At 43.5% G+C, this 22,385-nt stretch overlaps 1 protein-coding gene across 1 annotated transcript in view; it reads left to right on the top strand.

Moving 5' to 3' along the window:
* Positions 1-10,366: 10,366 nt before the first annotated feature.
* Positions 10,367-22,385, top strand: part of angpt2b (angiopoietin 2b) — a 32,917-nt gene continuing 20,898 nt past the window's right edge. The window contains exon 1 of the mRNA XM_034093993.1: positions 10,367-11,141. Within this exon, the coding sequence (XP_033949884.1) occupies positions 10,824-11,141 (318 nt within the window). The 5' untranslated portion in view covers positions 10,367-10,823. The remainder of the gene's footprint in view (positions 11,142-22,385) is intronic.

Raw genomic sequence — 22,385 nt, 5'->3', positions numbered from 1 at the left:
GTATCTCTCTGTACAGCACTTTGGTCAGGAGGTTTTAAAGTGCTATATAAATAAAGTTGGATTGGATTGGATTAATCTACTTTATTTGGGGGTCCCCTTCTGGTCCAAGCACTTGCCTGTCGGTAAACCGCGCCCCTGTATACACGCACACATCCAATACATACATAGGCCTACAGTATGATGGCTTGAACTAGTGGGAGAAATGGCACTGTTTGTCTGTAGCCAATGCCTTGAACCTCGGCAAAAATGGCATTAGAAGCATTAGAAAGTCAAGGTAAACTTGCGGTTAACTTGCGGTCTGCAATGCGTGTCGCGCACACAAGTAAATATATATGCACGTTCATTCTCACAACGCGTCGGACACAAGAAAATATACATTCATTTACATCAGAATTATTATTTTTTTTTTTTTTTTTAAATAATGGGACACAGCGTTCGGTCCGGATTGATTTGTAGTTCGGTCCGGAGTTTGAGAAGCCCTGCCGTAGGTGCTTGAAATAAACATAGTGATGAAGAGCATATGGCCTGCTGCATCTCCTCTTTATTTGAGGTTGTTAATGAAACAGACCAGCTGTAACATTCCCATCATCTCCTCCTCCACCCAACGTTTGAGATTGCACATCCCATCCCTCAGGCTGATCTTGTACGATAAGAAACCCCAAACGTATGGCTTTGTGTCCTCTCTTACCCCAAGCAACTTCTTCCTTCTTTGGACTCTTTGAACCCTCTCCATTCTTACTTGTCTACATTTTCATTATCTATGACCAGTTCCCCCTTTTCTGTCTCCTGCCCAGCTTCATCCATCTCTTTATGTAGCACTCGTTCATTCCTTGTCATTACTCCCTCTTCTCCCAATAACATGCAACCTTCAGAGCTCTTGCACTGCCTATTTGTCACTGACATTTTGGTGAGAGTTGCCATACCTTTTCCCCTTATGTAGCATGGTTGATTGAAACCCTCTGTGGCCAGTGATCCATAATGCTGACAACATTCTACTTTAACACCTCCATCTGACATGACGCTTCCTCCATATAGACCCGGCTGCTCTGCAGTGACATTGGAAAGCAAGCTGTGGTACAACATGTTCCTGAAATTCTATTAATTCAAACTGCATAATATAACAACATTATAACATTGTTTAACATAGAAAATCGCTTTCTTGATTTAAAAAGTGTGCAAAATAGCTGCAAGTTGTTACCAGGAAAGCCATTACAATAGTGTGGGATGTACTTCTGTTTACACAAGACGATTACAAGGTCTGCAATCAAGACTGTTGGAAAATAATAACTGTGTTCAGAAGAAAAATATATATTAACCGCAAGGACTTCTTGTGTCCCTGATCATAAACAAGAAAATAGCTGTATATGATCGAGGCATGAATTCTGAGATATTCAATCAGCGGCGAAAAGGGTTGTTCACATGTTTGATGGATGGTAAGGGACCATTGGATGGCACAAGTGATTATAATGATCATTGTGTTTTCCGGCCCACGCTCGCTTGCACTCGTAGGACATTTTGTCCTCGCCGCAGATCTTTTTTTTCCTTTACCTCACAGCAAATGCAAACTGACTCCGAAACAACCCTGGGACCCAGGATTATATTCAGAGGCCGTTTTGAAATTGGTGTTTTAGTTTATGCAAGTCTAAACAGGCCAATGTTGTGTTTTAATATTGTTTGGATCCCACCTGATGTCAAGTCCACTTTTCTATAGCTGCTACTGAGGGACCACGCAATGTGCAAATGAGACGAACAATAAACCGCACAAAGCCCTTTTCCTCGGTCAGAGCAGTCGTGAGTAGTTATCAGTATTGGAGAGATCTCAAGCCCTCCCTCATCACCATCAATCTGTCTAAATGACTCCCGTCTCTGCACTGCTGCTGTTGCTCCTTCATTTTATCTCCCTTCAAGTCAAATTAACATCCTTCTCCCACTTTTCTACACGCATGTTTCCTTTTTATTTACCTTTTCTTTCTCCTTTGCTCTTAACCCTTCACTATTTATCTTGTTCCTTATGTCTCCCTGCCTCCCTCCCCCGTCCTCCCCCCTTGATGAAACTGCTCCATGACTAAGCGAGCCCCGGTGTGATGGATCGTCTAACGGGAGCGAATGAAGCATTTAAACCGTAATTCACAGGGACATAATGGTCCGAAGAGTTCAGTGACATCCCCTCAAGATGGTCCTGTATGTGTGTTTGTGTCAGGTTGTAAGATTATCGATGTCCGTGCACATGTCCATGACTGTAGTCTGTGCCTGTTTTTTTCTGGTGTGGATACACTTTGTCTTGATGTCGTGTTAGAATCTTAGTCAGGTGTTGTGACTGGAGTTTTGGATCAGTATAGCATTACAAATATTTAGGGGTGTAACGGTTCACAGAAGTCACGGTTCGGTTCATACCTCGGTTTGGGGGTCACGGTTTGGTACGGTTCGGTACAACAAGAAAAAGCAAAAAAAAAGTCCCAAATGCGTAATTCCAGGTTTGTTGTTATTTATTTTTGAACAGTAGTGCAAGTTTCAGTTTCAAAATAAGGAACTCTGACATTTTGAATAATTAACTGTATTAAACAGTTAAAAACAAACCACAAACAGCACCACACACTCAGATGGCCATATTATCTATAATGGCTGATGTCAAACTAAAAGGTTTCACCAAGCTGTACAACTAAAAAGAATGTCTTGAAAATATTACATCATAAATAATAAGAAAGTGTTTCCAGAGCGCAAAGTCGTTGAAAAACATTATGCCAAAAGCTTCCGTTATTTATTTTGGTTTCACGGCTTTCATGTCTATTGGCTTCTTAAAAACAGCGGGGATCAGCTGTTGAACTGCTGTTGTCTTTTGCCGGGCTCCGGTGAGTGGCAAATCTGGGTGATGCCTTCTGATATGATTTAGCATGTTTGGCGTGTGTTACCATTAGCATACCGCACCGCTGTAGAACAACGCCGACACACCGTCCTCTTCCGATCCACCACTCGCACACTTCATCGTTATTGTAGTCCACAGGGAACCCGAAATGTTCCCACACAGCTGATTTAAAAGAAGCAGGTGGGTTCTAGCTCCTGTGTGTTATCTGAAATCGCCATACTAACTTTTCTTCTTCTTGTATTTAGTTCGTTTTGTTGTTGTTTCTTCTTGTTCTTCATTTGTTGTTTAAGGGTGGCTGGCAAACAGCTTTTAGGCGCAATACCGCCCCCTGGATTATATATAGTGTATAGTGCCCTGAATGACAGACTTTTTCCCCAATCGTAAAAAAAAAAGGCGTATTCGCCGTGTGACTGCATGTGCCGAACCGTGACGTCCGAACCGTGACGGTACGGGACGAATACGGATACCGTTACACCCCTACAAATATTACATTTTGAGGATCATAATACTGACTATAAACCAGAGGATGTGAGATATAGTCCACTGTAAATGCTCCGTATCAGTGAGCCAGAAATGTGCCATGCTCCACTTCACACCATGTCTCATTACATTACAGACAGACAAGATAAAGGGTTGTGTTTGTTTTGCTGTCTATGCGGCTTGCAGGCTGCACGTGTCTCACCTTTTAGTCTCAACGCAATACCTATTGAATACAGGAGCAGAGAGCATTAGGAAGTCCAAGCTATTGAGATAAAGGTACATCTAAAAAGACACAAAACTATGTATTGATGAAAAGAAACTACAGGCTACACACTAATGATTACACAATCAGTGACCATGTTACCACCCACAGGACCGGACACTAGGGGCCTACAATATATGTGTACATGCCAACACAAAACTGTACGCACGCACGCACGCACGCACGCACGCACGCACGCACGCACGCACGCACGCACGCACGCACGCACGCACGCACGCACGCACGCACCACACACACACACACACACACACACACACACACACACACACACACACACACACACACACACACACACACACACACACACACACACACACACACACACACACACACACACACACACACACACACACACACACACACGGGGGGGGGGGGGTGAAAAGGTGCAAAGTGGGAAACTGCACCCAGGTGCTGGTGTCAGAAAAAGGAAGTTGACTACTTGAGTGTGTGTAGGGTCAAAGAGGTTATACTGCACGTGTTCACCATGATACCTAATGTAGGTACAGACATATTCAGCGTGTATGTATCTGGTTCTCTCTCAAATACACAGACTTTAGTAGCTCTATCATTTTACAAAGCAGCACATGTGACACAGCAGCTACAACATGCAGTTAAAGCAAACAGATTAAAGTCTGCACACCCTTGAGTATATCTTTTTCATTAGCCTGTGAGGTGGCAGCGGTTGGGCTATTGGGCGGACTTCCTGATCCGCAACACACAACACCGTTTGGGAAAAGCAGCTGCTTCCAATATGCCTTTCATCCATAAAATACTTTGTATTACCTGATCTCGCTGCACAACGAGAGAGGTGCCTCCTAATCATACACACACCAGTTTGAAAATCACATGTGAAGCACATTACAGGTCTTTATATTTGAATCATGTGTGGAGCCACTGAAAACCTCTCGAACCAGAGGGAGGGAAAAGAATGGAAACAGACATGTTGAAGGAGCAAAGGTGACATGAGCTATGATTGCGTGAAGCAGACAATGTTCCCGTTGGCTTACAGTTTAGCCCCTGTAGTGACATCACCATGTATAGCTCTTCATTGCGTTCAACACACGTACCAGGCATCACAGGCAATTCTGTTAAACGTTGGGCAGGAAGCAACAGCGGTAAAAATACGACACATTACGGTGTTCATCTGCCTATTTCTCTAATTAATTACACCCAGGCTTCTTGTGGTGTTTTACAAGAGACAGCTTCCGATGAATAATGGTCTCTGGGCAGCTTAGCGGGCAGATCTCACATAGCTGACGGTATGTGTCACAGACGGATAGGAATAGCAATTTAAATGGTGAAATGTATAAAGGGAGGAGAGAGCAGTGTCGGGACGTTTTTCATTCAAGAGAAGTGGATCAAATGGGGAGCGGATGGGAAAGAGACAGACGTGGATCTGGACCTGCCGTGCTTAATGTTTCAGCTTTTATGAGGGCTGTTGAATTGTCTCTACAGTGGTTGGCAGGCCCATATGCAGGGCCGTATCCAGGATGTCCTAAATACCGAGGTCCAAATATGTTAGGGGGGTAAAATGATCACAAAACATTGTCAACATTCATAATAAATAGATGGATAGATGGGGTTATTAAGCCTACATTATGTTGTGTGACTGTAAAGTTTCTCACTCTCTCTCTCTCTCTCTCTCTCTCTCTCCCATATGTACACCCAATCGCTCCCTGTATACTTTTAACATTTGACTGAATGCTGGAGCATGACTGAGAAACTGTTTATTCCAAGTGCTCATTAGTCAACGGCATCTTTTTTCTTTCTGCATCAGCCTCAATCAATTACACACAGCTATATTTCATTTTTTTTAATTGCAGTACGGTTGGGCTTTATGGTCACTATTAGATTTCTCTTGCCAATGCACAAACGTCCTCTTAGGAATAGCCTGGTTGCTTCAATGGGCGGGTCAAGAGTTAAAACTATCCTGTATCATGAAAGAAGAACACCAACCGCTCTATTTGTTTAGTCTCCATGGATATGAATGCGTATCATTGTGTACACAATCTAAAGGGTCCACGGCTGAATCACTCTCCATGGCTTTTGAGTTACGATTCAGTCTCCAGCTCTCAACTGGGAGCTTTGTTTGTTCTGGACCTGTCAGTTTGGGATTACGTCCTCTTAAAGCACCTTTGCCCGAGTGATTCGACCCACAAGGAGTTTGATTTAGCTTCACTGCATGTCTCTAATGGACTATAGCAGGACTTGTTTCACTCTTTGATTTGTCAGATTCGGTTCATTTAAGTTCATCTTATTCCCGTACAAATTAGCGGAGCTAAGCGGTGTTTTCTTTTCAGAACAGCTCCCCTGGGCTCTCTGTTGCCCGGATTCCGTGTTCTCCCATAAACCGGGGACGCAGTAAAACTATGCTAACATTGTCAACATTGTTATCATGAATATTATTAACCCGCTGCAGACAGTAAGAGGCAAGTATGCCGGTTACATTACTCTCATCTAAAAAAAGAAGGATCTTAAACAGATGGTCATTTGTAAGTGACATTCTGAGCAGATGAGTGGTTTTGGACGGGCCTTAAAAGGGGAAACCTTTAAGTGGAATCTGGGGCAGTTCTGTTCTCTCTCTGGTGTTTCCACCCTGTGCGGAGTGATGGGTCCCACTGCGAGAGGCTATGGAAGGGATCAGCAACGGGGAAAACTTTCAGCAAGTTTGGATTCTAAAAACAAAAACCAAATATTGTTTATGAGCTTTTTTTTAAACGATGGCTCTCTTGTTCTTTGAAGTTGTATTCCACTTAGTGCTCTCACTTTTTGTAGTTCCTTTCCCAGGGGACAGGGTTGGGTGACAAGCGGCGCAGAGGAGGAAGAAACCCAGTCACAGACCCAGACCAAAGGGGAGGGGAGGCTGAAATGTCACCTTCAAATCCAGTCCGCGAATTGACTCAGGGCCTTCGGGGAGCGGCGGGAAATACCTCGGTTTGACAGGAGACACTAAAGTAAACAACAAGCGTTCCCCTGAGAGAGTGTTAAACTGCGGCAAGCTGTGAATTACGGGCCTCAGGAAATTTCTTTTAAATCATACTTTGTTTTTTATGGCAACAAAGGTGTTTATCTTTGAAATGTACATCTCAACAAACAAAGCACTTCACCAAGTATATGAGATGTTTCCTTCCAAAAAGACCTTAAATAGTGGCGATGACTGATGAGGAAACGGATTGAAACAGGCATTTATTGTAGCATGTAACTCATCACATGAAGGATTTTTGAGTAGGTTGGGTAGTAAATATCTTATATTGTGATGATCATTAAGAACATAACACTCACAATCTTTTAATTTCCTTCTCTAACATTTTTCCTTAAAAGGTAGATGTTCTAGATTCAACATGTATCATGAAGTTAAACAATATGAAGAGTCTAAAGTCATGGCATCCCACATGCTTACATACATTTGTTTTGCACTTATTTTCTCATAAACCCAATACAATGTTTTGACTTGATTAAAGGTTTGGTGGTCAATATCATTTTTTAAATCCATCCTCAGGAGGACATGGCAATCCATCACACAAAACCTCATAGAGGAACTAGAGGAAGTCGGGGAGTCATACATGTCTCAAAACTACACATTTGGTCTCAATCCATGAGTTAGAAGTTGAGATGTGTCAGTCTTGACCAAAGTTTAGCGTGAAGATATGCACTGTTCATGTGAAATATGTGAGAAAGAGACGAGAGCCTGTTTTAGTGTTTGCTCTACATGTATTAAAAAAGACACACATGGATATATATTATGCGAGAAACTATAGCTTGAGTGCTTAGAATGGGACATCGGCCTGGTTTATGAGCGGATCTTTTTTCTTTTTTAGAAAGAAAGAATATTGGACAGCAGTCAAAATATTCTTCTGCACTCAGCAACGACTACTCTTCACTTCCGCTCTTATCCAGTTGCGTAACTGAACGCAGGTTGTGTTTAATACTAAATATTTACTGTAATGTTGTAATTCAACTCTCTACTTTAATAAATAGTCAATTGCTGGACCCACAACAGATATACGGTTTCATTGTGCAAGCCATCTCCATGAATAAGACTGCTTGTTTGCTTCTGCTCCATTCTCACCTCTGCCAAAAACATCTAATCCCATCTTTCCTCTTGGTTTATATGATATGAAAAACTAAGCGCAATAAAATGTGCTCTCTGCAGAAAGACGCCACAAGGGGGAAAACATTCAGATTTCTCTCCAAGGGAATTACAGTGTCAGTGAGTTTGCACGAGATCATTATTCTACACTTGCCATCTTTCATTTCACATCAGACAAGCCTCACAAAAACAGCAGTGCTTAGATCTTTAAATAAATCTTCACACTGGGAACATGTTGTTTTTTCAATTATCTTGCATTGCTCATATCATGGTTTCTAAATGTGCGCAACTGTGGGACTGCACCGGACAAAGAGTGACATCTGGTTATTATCCATGGCAGGGAAAATATACCACCAGGACATGTTCCTGCTGTTAACAGTAGTTGGAAGGCAGTTAATTTCAGTTAAAGTCAATTTAATGTCTGACCATTGTCTACGGAGAAAAACTGCATTGAATTAAACAAAACCACACAAGTCTGAGGTAAAAACATTCTTTCTTTTCTTGTGTTCTACAGGAAAACATCAAAAACTGGCAACAGTGACATCGGAAACAAAATCTAATAACCTAAGGGAAAATCAAAAAATCGTGCTGTATTCACAAGGTGGCTGCTGAATATACAGTGCATGTCAAAATACGAACTGATGCATATCTCTAAAGGTTAAAGTTAGTGGTATGCTGTGCTGAGCGATGGGGCCACACACTGGGCTCCTGAGCTGTGGGGTCATTACCATCCACACAACAGTGGCAGTGTGGAATGCTCCTCAGAGATAAAGGCTACGACCCCACAGTGCATGAAAAGCATATGCAGGATTAAGACTTTCGTAGTGTACACGTGTCTCCTAGGGCAATACTGACATGGGAACATTCAAAAATTAAGAAGGCCTTTTGAATTTGAAAGTCTAATAGTGGTTTTGGCCCTCATTGGGAGTAATGATCACAGGAAGCAAACAAACAGCCTTCATGTTGGATGTGTGTAAGGGCAACTTCCTCTCTCGTTATCCTTGCAGTTTTTATTTCACTGCTTTGTGGTACTTGATCACTGTCACAGGAGAGTATTGACAAGAAGCAGGATGTAAAGTAGTCTGCTGTGAGTACGTCCATTCACACTATGATCTAGAATTTAACATTATTCAGGCTCTCTTCTTTTAAATGTGGATAAAACCAATGCTCTTTTCTAAAGCTAAAGCTAAAAATACACCAGAGACTGCTTTGGATATTGTAACTACGCAAGGAATACAACTTGAAGTGGTTACCTGTTACAAATACTTGGGTATCTGGCTTGATGATTGTCTCCCTTTTAAATGTCATGTAAATAACCTGCTTAACCTCGAGCTGAAATGTTGAATTGCTTAGAAATAGTTGTTTATGTTCCTGGTGGTTTTGGTCATGAGTCAGTTTATTCTACAAGGGGTCTGCATTTCTGAAGTGATGTCAGTACTGGTGATTCATTTTTGTGGATTGTCACAAAAAAGGGATGTGCATTCAAAAAATAACAGCGTATTGTGTGTAGATGCATAATCTTTATATAATATAGGAGAAACGCAACACAGTGTGAAGGACCTGACAATGATGCAGCGAGTATTGAAATAACAGCAACAGCAGGAGGTTAATGCTAACGTTAGCCAGCTGGGCTAACTCGATTTCAGGAACGGAAACTGGTTAGCCCATATTGACTAGAAAATAAACGTCACAGCAAGAGGGTCCCTTTCAAATGTTTGATTTTTATAATTGAGTGCTTAACAGTTGAAAGATGACACCACCTCGATGTCATTGTGAAACATTAAGTTTCAAATGTTAGCCTATTCTTCTTTAATAACATACAAATATATACAATAGCTACAGTATAACTTTGATCATATGAACAAGGTGATTTAAAATGTCAACCTAACCAAAATACATAAGGTAAAAACATTAGCGATGTGGACACAGACAAAGCAGAGTCAACAGGCCGTGTTAGTTCAGCCAGCAACAAGAGGAAGAGACGGAGCAACACGGCAGCCTGTGTGAAAACACAAGAGCCCAGATCTCTTCCAAAGTAAAGCTGCGATTCAACCCACTCTCAGACTGACACAAAAACAATATCAACTTTGGGGACATTGCAACAAAAGAAGCAACAGATGTCAGAGCATGTCACCGTCTGAGGGTACAATCAGAGGAAAAGAGATATAGAAAAAGATGAAGAAAGAGAGTGGAGGGAACAGAAAGTTGGCAGAGAAGGTTTCTACTTCTTGTGGTGAGCCGTGTGTTTGTGTAGCTTGCTCTTCTAACCCCCGCAAACAGGAGTACCGTAAGAGGGAGGGAGAAAGTGAAAAAGGGAAGGGTGGTTGAGTGATTATGTGCTGTGGAGGTGTGTGTGTGTGTGTGTGTGTGTGTGTGTGTGTGTGTGTGTGTGTGTGTGTGTGTGTGTGTGTGTGTGTGTGTGTGTGTGTGTGTGTGTGTGTGTGTGTGTGTGTGTGTGTGTGTGTGTGTGTGTGTGTGTGTGTGTGTGTGTGTGTGTGTGTGTGTGTGTGTGTGTGTGTGTGTGTGTGTGTGTGTGTGTGTGTGTGTGTGTGTAGAAGTACAGCACTCTCTCTCTCTCTCTACTTTTAAAGAGCTTTACCACTTCAGCTAACATCCTGAAGTGGGCCGCTCTCCACTCCGACCCCTCCTCTCCACTGCAGAACAACACATGCAGCTCGAAAAAGAACGCAGTCAGAAAAGTCAAGTTTTCAGAAGAGAGATAAATGGTGAGAGGGAAGCCTGCCGTTGGTTTCCTGGACTGGATGGTTGGAGTTGCAATAGGAAGCAATCTCCTTTTCCTGTGTGTGAGTTGTCTGTCCGCTCTGACGAGGAACAGCAAGAGCAGAAAGTGGGCTGAAGAAGAACTTCTGGATGCAACAGCAAGGAGGAGGACCAGCCAAACGAGAGAAAAGCAGTGGGAGACAGGAACAGCAGGAGTTGGACTGAGAAGACAGAGTCAGAGTCTTGAGGGACGTTTAAAGAGATGACGGCAAGAAGATATAGGAGATATTAAGGATAAAACAAGCAGCTCACCTGACTCACTTTCTGCTCTACTAGCGTCCTTCCTCCCCTGTCCTCCCTCCTTCCCCCTTCCCCTCTCCCCTGACATGGGCCGCCTGCTGGCCCTGACCCTCGCCTACCTGGCCCACCTGCTGGCCGCCGCCATCGGCTCAGAACGCCAACAGCATCACGTGCAGCACGGCCGCTGCAGCTACACCTTCATCCTCCCCGAGGTGCAGCACTGCCAACCCTTAAAGGACTTCCAGGTCACCAACACCCTCCAGAGGGACTCCCCGCCCGAGGCAGAGCCTGAAGCGAGCCAATCCAGGCCAGGTAAGGCCCAAAGGGAGAGGCCTTCCTTACAGGAGAGGAAGCTGGAACATCTAGAGAGTGCCATGGAGAATAACACGCAGTGGCTGCAGAAGGTAAGGGTTGACAAAGACAACTACTTTCTCCTTCCATGAACTTACTCTTTGCTGTTAAACTTTTATTTCCTTCTCTTCACATGTCAGGTTTTAACTGTCAATGGAAATGCTGGAGAAAGCATTTGTCCAAGCCACCTCATAACATCTGTTGACAAGCTCTCATTGTTGATAAGTTCAGTGCTGAGCTAGGACTTCCTGAACGATGCCGTGTGCATGTCTGGCTCAATGTCTATGCCTGGTGTACTGGACAAGTGTGTATTTAAGACCACTGGGATGCCAGAACTCCCTGGTGCATGAGGAGAAAGACAAGATGAAATAAGTTTGCTAATATCAGGCAGTGCCAAATATGTATCACACAGTCCGAGCTTCTAAATGAGTATCAACCCCCCACAGGGAACAAGCACTCAGTCACTTCCACTTCTGACACATTGTTGTATCCCGATTGTAAGCTAAAGTTGGCTGGAAACTGTGTACCAAACTCATAAAAATAAGTTCCTCAGTGTTTATCTGCTGGAGACACATTTCAGAACTGCCGTCGGGCTTTTCAGTTACATTTAGCTGGGATTACGACCGACTAAAATGAAGTGATGCGATTAAAAGTGGCTTCACAATAGTGTTTTCATTGCTAAGGTCATCGGGGCATAGAATCAGTGTTGGGCCATTGTCTCGGGCAGACTGACTGACACGCCACTACTCTCCACCCGTTTCTCTATTCTTGTCTGCTTCACCCACACTTTATGGTATACATTAATCCTGAGGCCAATTATATGGGTTTGTGTGGAGTGTTTAGATTGGCTGGCTGAAAGTAAACATGTTGATTATATTTCAGGATTTATAAATGGGGTGTTATGACTGCCAGAGCTCTTCCTGTGCTTCTGTCACTCCCAACGTTCACTCACCATAGGATTGTCTCCAGCTTTCCTTTCCAAAGTCAACATTTCAACCTCTCTATGCATCCATCCTAGCCATCTCCTTTACTTCTATCTGGACTCTTTTTCTCCTCTGGGATGACAACTGTGTCCCATCTCACACATTGAATTGGCAACCACAAGATCTTAAACTCCATCTCGCTCGTAGCTCTCTCATGGACACTCAGAAACACACACACACACACACACACACACACACACACACACACACACACACACACACACACACACACACACACACACACACACACACACACACACACACACACACACACACACACACACACACACACACACACACACACACACACACACACACACACACACACACACACACACACACACACACACTCCATTCCCCAGGAGTATTCACCGCATGGGGCCACACTATGAGTGAGGAAGAACTAGTGAAAGAGTGCACACACTATATTATTAATGCGTACAGTCTGCAAAGCATCACATTTTGTACTCATCTTGGGCATATTCTGCGCAGCATGTTCAATCCCTTCCCACCAGAGCAGTGGTTTAAGTGGCCATGAAGGACATAAAGTTTGAATCCCCAGCCCCCACTCTTTAGTCGAAGCTCTGCTGACACATACCTTGCTCTGTGGCCAAACTTCCTCAACTTGGTCTAGAATGAACACAAAGATCCAACCTTTCAACAAGTAACCCCCACCAGGCCGAAGAGATGCATAAACGATCGCACTGTCGGTGGGATTTCCTCATAAACACAGCACGACCCTAGAGAGCCTCTTTTAGACTTGCACGAGGGTTTTAACTGACTCTTGACCCCCAGGTGGGACAGCGCTTTCAGCACCTTGTGGAGCTCATTAAGCCTATCTGCATACATTTGAGGTGAAATTAGCGAAACGCATGGGGAAGAGCTCCATGCAACTGTGTGTCGGTGTTTCTCTGAAACTTTGTAAGCTCTCACTCAACACTCCCCTGGGATGATATGACCCTTTCTGTGAGCCTTCAAACCCCTTGAAAGAAAACACAGCCACACACACAAACGGCAGCAGCACACACAAACCAATGCAGCATGTTCCACAGAGGAATCTTCAAGCCGCTGAGTGCAACAGGACGGTATTGATGTTCCAGATTCCTTCTTTTGTGTTTTCAAGATGAAGCTATTGTTTGTTTTTCTTTTTGTTCTAACCCCCAATGCAGCCCCACATCTAGTCCCATTGGCTTTCTGCTGCCCTGAGGAATTGGCAAAACAGTGCTTTTAAGAGCCTGCTGGATTATGCTAATGCTGAATTATTGCATAGGGATCAAGGTGGCTAGGCTACCCTCAGGTGACCCCATTTCCTAGCACAGTAATATTTCATTAAGTAAGTATGTCACCCACATTACTCACATTATCAATTGGTCTCATTAATTTACATTTCTTTAAACATAAACAATTGTTCTCCATCTTGAACAGCTGACTTATCTTTAAAGGTCAGTTACATTACATTACATTGCATTTAGCTGACGCTTTTATCCAAAGCGACGTACAATAAGTGCGTTCGACCAACAAAATACAAACTTGAAGAAAACAGAATCATATAAGTACATCAGGTTTCATAGAGCAAAAACATTTCAAGTGCTACTCAACTGGCTTTAGATAAGCCAGTCCTTTATAAGTGCTTTGTTAATAGTTCTATCGCTCGAAGTGGAGTCGAAAGAGATGAGTTTTCAGTCTGCGCCGGAAGGTGTGTAAGCTATCTGCCGTCCTGATGTCAATGGGGAGCTCATTCCACCATCTTGGAGCCAGGATAGCAAACCCACGTGTTTTTGCTGATGGGAACTTGGGTCCCCTTCGCAGCGAGGGGGCAGCGAGCCGTTTGGCTGATGCAGAGCGGAGTGCACGTGCTGGGGTGTACGCAGTGGCGAGCCGTGACTTTTATACCTAGGCCCTCTGACCCCCCTTCCCTCGAAAAAAAAGAAGAGATATTACGTCACAGCGGAATATCAAAACAGCGACCCGGGGTGCAAAACGCATCAATGACAGCGACCCTCTACCACACAGAAGAACACCATTTATATAAACACCTATCATGACAGGGCACCCACAGCCAAGTAACAATTACAAATGAATTAAGTCGGCACGGCGGCCCACATTGAAAATGACTTAGGCCTACCTTTGATGATAAATCACTGAAACACAAAGTCCATCCTCCTGTCCTTTTGGATGAAGCACTTGCGGGTCATTCAGCTGATCCTTTGCCACTCCAGTTTATCATTGTAACTCAATCTTGAAAATAATTTCGCAACGATGTCATCACTATCCCTGAAGTGAGCCATCATGAACGAACTTATGCTAATTATGAATCTATCCATCATAAATCTATCGATTAGATTTATGAATCGAAAATAATAAAAGTAGGGTAGACATGTGGATATTATCCGGCTGAACACAACGTACATTTATCTAACAGGTTCGTTTTCCACAGACCTTATTTCCAGCTATTTTCCAAAATCCTATAGAGAAATACCACTGCTTTCTGTCGAGGGAATCCGAGCGAAGCTTACTTCCGGGTTTTAGGACGCGTCACTGCACCACTTGCATAGACCTCACAGCGGGCGGAACTTGTCATAAAGTCCGTGAAAAGAAAGCCCGCCCATTTAGAGGGAAGATATGATCTCTCGTTGAGTTACTATAACGGGCCCTCTGTGAATGTAGAGAGGGACCAACAAGCTCTCCCGTCTTCACATAACTCGCAGAGACGGCATTTAACCCTGGGCAGATTCGAAGGATTTATTTCTTTGGAAATATTATTTTACATACAATTAAATCAAGTTATTTTGGTAAAACTAATGAAAAATATAACTACAAAAACATATTAAAAAAAAAATATTTTAAAAAAAATGTGGTTTTTTTAATGTTTTCAAATATTATTTCTTAGAATATCTTAGGCCCTCACAGAGGGCCTAGAGGGCCCTGACGGCTCGCCACTGGGTGTACGGTTTAACCATGTCCTGGATGTAGGAAGGGCTAGATCCATTCGCAGCATGGTACGCAAGTACCATTGTCTTGAAGTGGATTCTAGCAGTTACCGGAAGCCAATGGTGGGAGCGGAGGAGCGGCGTGGTGTGGGAGAATTTAGGAAGGTTGAAGACCAGACGAGCCGCTGCATTCTGGATGAGCTGCAGAGGTTGGATGGCACATGCAGGTAGACCAGCCAGGAGGGAGTTGCAGTAGTCTAGGCCAGTGGTTCCCAAACGGTGTGCCGCGGCACACTGGTGTGCCGTGAGTCAAGTCCGGGTGTGCCGTGGGATTTTGTGACAACCATACGTTATTATTGCGATATACAACTACACAAAAATAATTATTTTTTAATTTACTATAGGGTATCAGTACTTTGTAGGTTTATATGTACGTAATCTGCGCGACTTGTGCGTCCACATCTCCACATGCAGTGCTGCATAAACATGGCTGAGTCAGCGATAACTTTCGAGGGGTGGGGGTATGCCCATTATTTTTGAGTTCGTCCGAAGAATAGACAGGAATGGGACGGTGAGATGCAAACTGTGTCCGGGCCAGAAGCTGTTATCCACTGCTGTAAACACAACGTCAAACCTCAACAAACACCTGCAAAGAACACATGTTTTTTTGTTTATATCACGGAGTCTGTTCTTCTTCTCTGTCTTCCGGTTATTGCCTGGTTTGAATGACAAATACACACTACCGCCGCCTGCTGGTAAGGAAAGTTATTGCCACTCACGCATGCGCAGTTCGCACGTGCTCGGTGAGTTACTTTATGTAGATCGTAACGATGTAGTGTAATATATTACTTTTTTTTAAAAAGTAATATATAATATATTACATTTTTGTAGTAACGACCCCATCTCTGGAGTTGGCGTTCTCTGTCTGGTTTAAATGAGTGTGTTGCTGCTTTGATGAAGCCTAATTTGATAAAGTTTCAAATTAATTTCTGAAATATTTTGTTAATAAATATTTCATGAGTAATATAGTTTTTATTTTTTTATTTGGTAAATAATTATGCACATTTACAGATATTTTACATGATATGAGTGATAACACGTGTTATAAGGGCTATTTTGCACAATAGGTGTGCCTTGAGATTTTTACTTGTCCTTTGGTGTGCCTTGGGCACAAAAAGTTTGGGAACCACTGGTCTAGGCGTGAGCTGACGAGAGCCTGGACCAGAACCTGCGTGGCTTTCTGGGTCAGCTGGGGACGTATCCTCCTGATGTTGTAAAGCGTGTATCTGCAGCAGCGGGTTGTAGCAGCGATGTTTGCAGTGAAGGACAGGTTGTTATCTAGGATCACATCCAGATTCCTTGCCGTCTGAGTCGGGGAAACAACAGAGGTGCCGATGTTGATTGTTAGGTTAAGAGTGGGACAATCTTTTCCCGGAAGGAAAAACAGTTCAGTCTTGTCAAGGTTGAGCTTGAGGTGATGAGCAGACATCCACTGAGAGATGTCAGCTAGACAAGCAGAGATGCGTGCGACGACCTGGGTCTCTGAGCGGGGAAAGGACAGAATTAATTGGGTGTCGTCAGCATAGCAGTGGTATGAAAAACCATTCGGGCTAATGACAGATCAGAGCGAGTTTGTGTACAAGGAGAAGAGGAGGGGACTGAGAACAGAGCCCTGAGGGACCCCTGTAGTTAATTGACAAGGGTCGGACTCCGACCCTCTCCAAGTAACCCTGTAGGTGCGGTCTTTGAGATATGAGGTGAGGAGGGAAAGTGCAGAGCCTGAAACTCCAAGTTCTTGGAGAGTGCGAAGGAGGATCTGATGGTTCACCGTTTTGAATGCAGCAGACAGGTCCAAAAGGATGATGACAGAGGAGAGGGAGGCTGCTTTAGCAGTGTGCAGTTCCTCAGTGACAGCAAGGAGGGCAGTTTCTGTGGAGTGACCTGCCTTGAAACCAGACTGGTACAGATCAAGAAGGTTGTTCTGATTGAGATAACAGGAGAGTTGTTTAAAGTGTTTTAGACAGGAACGGGAGGAGAGAGACAGGCCTGTAGTTTATAACATCTGACGGGTTGAGAGTGGGTTTCTTTAGGAGAGGGTTTACTCTTGCCTCCTTGAGACTGTTTGGAAAGTGACCAGAAGTTAGAGAAGTGTTGATGAAATGGGTGAGAAACGGTAGAATATCAGGAGCGATAGTCTGAAGGAGGTTTGAGGGGATAGGGTCCAGAGGACAGGTGATAGGGCGGGCAGAGGTAATGAGGGTAAGAACCTCACTTGGAGAGAGAGGGTAAAAGGAGGTCAGTGTGTGGGTGAAAGGAGGGTCTGGTGACCCAGTGGTGAGTAGAGGTGAGTCAGAAAAAGAAGAGCGAATATCATCAACCTTTTTTTCAAAGTGGTTAACAAAGTCGCTTGACAGAAGGGAGGAGGGGGAAGGGGCTTTGGGGGGGGGGTCCAGGAGGGAGGAGAAGATGGAAAATTGTTTTTTGGGATTAGAATAGGAAGATTGTATCTTATCTTGAAAGAAAGTGCTTTTTGCCTGAGAGATCGAAGCCGAGAAAGAGGAGAGGAGAGCCTGATAGGTTAGGAGGTCATCATGGTGTTTGGATTTCCACCGTTTCCGCTCTGCTGCCCGAAGGACGGTTCTATTAGCACGCAGTGCGTCATTTAGCCAGGGAGCAGGAGGGGACTGACAAGCCTGCCGAGATGTGAGAGGACAGAGAGAGTCCAGAGAGGATGAGAGAGTAGAGAGGAGAGTTTCTGCAGCAGAGTTTGGAGGTAGGAGTTGGAACGAGTCAGAGGAAGGGAGGGCTGAGAGCACCGATGAGGCAAAGGTAGAGGGGGAGAGGGAATGGAGGTTACGGCGGACAGGTGCAGGATGAGAAGAGATTAGTTTGTTATGTAGAGAGAATGAAGTGATCGGATGTGTGGAGCGGGTTTACAGAGAGGTTAGAAGTAGTGCAGTTCCTTGAGAATATGAGATCAAGGACATTGCCAGCTTTATGAGTTGGTGGGGAATTGAGACAGTGAGAAAGCAAAGGCGGTTAACAGAGATGTTAGTTCGTCTATCTTCCCTGTCTGGAGGTTGAAGTCTCCGAGAAGTACAGCGGGAGGGCCAGTTTCAGGGATGTGTGAGAGGAGATTATCTAATTCCTCCAAGAAGTCCCCCAAGGCTCCTGGTGGACGGTAGAGAACAACAATGGTTAATTGTATAGGATGGGTTACTGTGACGGCATGGAATTCAAAGGTGGAAGGAGTGAAGTTAGGTAGCTTGAAGAGGGAAAAGCTCCATTTGGGAGAGAGCAGGAGACCAGTGCCACCTCCTCTGCCAGTGGGTCTGGGTGTATGGGAGAAGGAATATGCTGTGGAGAGAGCTGCTGGGGTGGATGTGTTGGATGGAGTATTCCAGGTCTCAGTGAGAGCAAGGAAATCCAGGGACTGCAGGGAGGCGTAGCCAGAGATGAAGTCAGCCTTAGGAACAGCTGACTGGCAGTTCCACAGGCCCCCTGAAACTAGATGTTGGATCTCAGTGGAGCATGTGGGATAGACGAGAGCAGGCCGGTTATATCGATTACGAGATACACGGGGCCAGTGATAATTGCGAGAAGACGCATAAACAGGAATGGAGAAAATACACATGATTATAGCATGAGAGGCTAAACAATTAAATAAATCACAACACCAGCGATACTTAGCTCAATCAAAGTAGGATTTGCCTCCTCTTTGCCTCCCGCAGGACTCCTTTGTCTTTGTCAGTCTTACTCCCGCAGGACTCCTTTGTCTTTATCAGTCTTAGCCTGTCTGACGCTGAAGCTGACGCTCCAGGAAAGTGCTACCTAAATGGACACCTGATCGCTGAGTTCTCACAGCTGTGGGGCCACGTCCCTTTAATTAGTTCACTCTCTGCAGCTAGTGGCCCTCAAAAGGAAATCTAGACTGGCTCCCTCTTGAGTTGCTATAGTATCTCTTCAGTGGCCCAATGGTTTTACAATTACATTAAACCCTAAGTTATAAAGTTATGAGTGTAACCCTTAATACAGTTACAGCTACTCAATAAAGCTCTTAGTATTCTACAAATGTTTAAATCAAAGTTAACCCTAGCAGTCAGTTAGTTCAGTTTTAATGTTTCAGTCAAATTACTTGTCCCAAGTGTCTGCCTAACAGATACTGTAGCGGTTTTGAGATTTAAAATCACAATTTCAGTCAGATCAACTACAGAGCATTTATACAGAGTACACACACTGAAACAGAGAAGTCTAAAAACAGAATGTTACTCACACAATTCTAGAAGTCACCAGTTGTTATCCTGTCAAAATCGAGTTGCACACAGTTCATCTAAATTATAAAAAAACATGTCTTTATTATCTCTAGTGGTATCTTGGCATGAGAGAGTTTTGTTGTATGGCCAAAGTTTTCCGGTATCTGGATCGAATGACAGCAGGGGGAATGGAATTTATTTGCAGCGCTACAATTGAAAAATGAGTCTACCGCTATGCTAATGGTTCTGTAATTCTATACAGTGCTTTGAGCTAAACTTTAAAGTCCAGATTCTAAAATGCTGATGCTTAATAGGCATAACCTTTATCATGCTAACCATCTTAATTTCCAATCTGACCATGATAGCATTATCAAATGTAAAGGCATTTACTAGAAGCCATGAATATCTGTACAAAGTACAGTGCTGTAGCTCTTGAGATATTAAACTTGGACCTGCTGGTGGCACGAGATAAACAGTCAGGGAAAAGCCACTAGGATTCATGTGAGGATAATGAATGTCTGCACAAAATGCAATACTTTCCTTGCACTTTCTCCAATTAAACAAAGATAAAACTGAGGTAATGGTTTTTAGAGCCAAGTCAGAATGTATAAAAGTTAGCGCTGAGCTTCAGTGTGCAATGTTCAAACCAACAGATAAAGCCAGAAATATAGGTGTAGTCATGAACTCTGACCTGAGTTTCAACAGTCACATTAAAACAGTTACTAAATCAGCCTACTATCACCTAAAGAACATATCTAGGATTAAAAGACTAATGTCACAGCAGGATTTGGAAAAACTTGTCCATGCTTTTATCTTCAGTAGACTCGACTACTGCAATGGTGTCTTCACGGGTCTTACTAAAACATCTATTAGGAAGCTGCAGCTAATTCAGAATGCCGCTGCTCGAGTCCTCACTAACACTAAGAAAGTGGATCACATCACTCCTGTTCTGAAGTCTTTACACTGGCTTCCTGTGTGTCAAAGAATAGATTTCAAAATACTGCTGCTGGTTTATAAAGCACTGAATGGTTTAGGCCCAAAATATATTTCTGACCTCCGGCTAAATTATGAACCATCCAGATCTCTCAGGTCTTCAGGGACTGGTCAGCTTTCTGTCCCCAGAGTCAGAACTAAACATGGTAAAGCAGCGTTCAGTTAGTATGCTCCAAACATCTGGAACAAACTCCCAGAAACCTGCAGGTCTGCTGCAACTCTTAATAGTTTTAAATCCAGGCTGAAGACTTTTCTTTTTGTCGCTGCTTTTAATTGAACTATTCACATCTTAAACTGCACTGTAACTTTTATCCATGTATTTTTCCTTTTAATGTTTATTTTATTAGCTTTTCTTTTTCAATGCTTAATGTCTTTCATTTTTTGTAAAGCACTTTGAATTGCCTTGTGTTGAAAAGTGCTATATAAATAAACTTGCCTTGCCTTGCCTTGCAAAACTCTACATAGTTATAAACCAGGAGAAGTAAACGACACAATATATTTCTATATCATTTTGGTGACTCTTAAGGCCCAGAATGCATCTATCCCTGGTGAAGAGTTGGTTCACTCGTGTTTAAGCACTGACACAGTAATCAAGTTACCATTTTGAAGGTAACACACACTTGGCTGTTATTCAGTCATAGCGATTCTGATCATTGTTATTTGCTAGAACACCATGCATATATGTATCATTCTCTTCTGTTATACTCACTGTGACAAAATGTGTTTATTGGCTTAACACAGGGGTCTGCAACCTTTTTGACCAAAAGAGCCATTGTGTACGGTGGCCCTGAAGTGCAAGACACCACAGCATTTCAGAAAACACCACAGCATTTCACAAAACACCACAGCATTTCACAAAACACTACAGCATTTCAGAAAACACCACAGCATTTCAGAAAACACCACAGCATTTCAGAAAACACCACAGCATTTCACAAAACACCACAGCATTTCAGAAAACACCACAGCATTTCAGAAAACACCACAGCATTTCAGAAAACACCACAGCATTTCACATTGGACGGAAAGGGTATTCCTTTAGGGAGAACACTTCTTGTTTGTCATTGGACAGAGCCAGTCAGAGAAGCACTGCTGTGATTGGTTGTTTTTGCTGCCAGTCAAGAAATGACGCTTCGTGATTGGTCAACACCCGACAGCAAAATATGTCCCAACCATGGTCCCACAACGTATGGTCCCAACACATCAGCCGTTAGCACACACTCAGATCTCACAGCTCCTCATATCTGTTCAGAAACTGGACAAAAGTTAAACATGTACAAACCACAGACTGTCTATGTCATGGCGAATACAGTTGCTGCTTTATTTATGTCTGTATGATGTTGTTGTGAGTGTGGACGGAGCAGCAACAGGTTAGTTTAGCCTGATGAATCAGATTCAGAAAACACGCATTTTAAAAGCTTTTCGCCTGCCGTCTTGTCTGCAGACTTGTCAAAGCGTTAATTCATGGTTTTTACTAACTGCTATCAGTATGTAGTTACTTCGGCACCACTTTGAAACGTGTATTACAATTAAATCACGGTCAAATATGTTCATTTTGTTGTAGGATTTACATGGAGATACGCCCCGTCCCCTCTCCAGCGCCTCTTGTTTGAATGACAGCATTGACAGGAGCAAACACAGCTGACAGCCGCGGTGAAACTCGAGCGATTAGAGCGATGCGAATATTGGGTGGTCTACCATAGTATTTACATGGAGATAAGCCCCTTAAAAACCATGAGTTAATAAAGCATTAATTCTGTATTTACTCCTGTCATTCAAACAAGACGCTGGAGAGGGGGCGGGCCGTATCTCCATGTAAATCCTATCGGAATCGGATCCATCAGGCTGAGCTAACCTGTAGCTGCTCCGTCCACTCTCACAACAACGTCATACAGACTTAAATAAAGCAGCGACTGTATTCACCATGACATAGACAGTCTGTGGTTTGTACATGTTTAACTTTTGTCCAGTTTCTGAACAGATATGAGGAGCTGTGAGATCTGAGTGTGTGCTAACAGCTAACAGCTGATGTGTTGGGCTAATCACGAAGCGTCATTTCTTGACTGGCAGCAAAAACAACCAATCACAGCAGTGCTTCTCTGGCTGGCTCTGTCCAATCACAAACAAGAAGTGTTATC

Source organism: Pseudochaenichthys georgianus, chromosome 11 (genome assembly GCF_902827115.2).
Source record: "Pseudochaenichthys georgianus chromosome 11, fPseGeo1.2, whole genome shotgun sequence".
In the NCBI taxonomy this organism is placed as follows: Eukaryota; Metazoa; Chordata; class Actinopteri; order Perciformes; family Channichthyidae; genus Pseudochaenichthys; species Pseudochaenichthys georgianus.
Note: the sequence above shows the minus strand (reverse complement) of the source record. Positions and strands in the feature narration are given on the sequence as shown.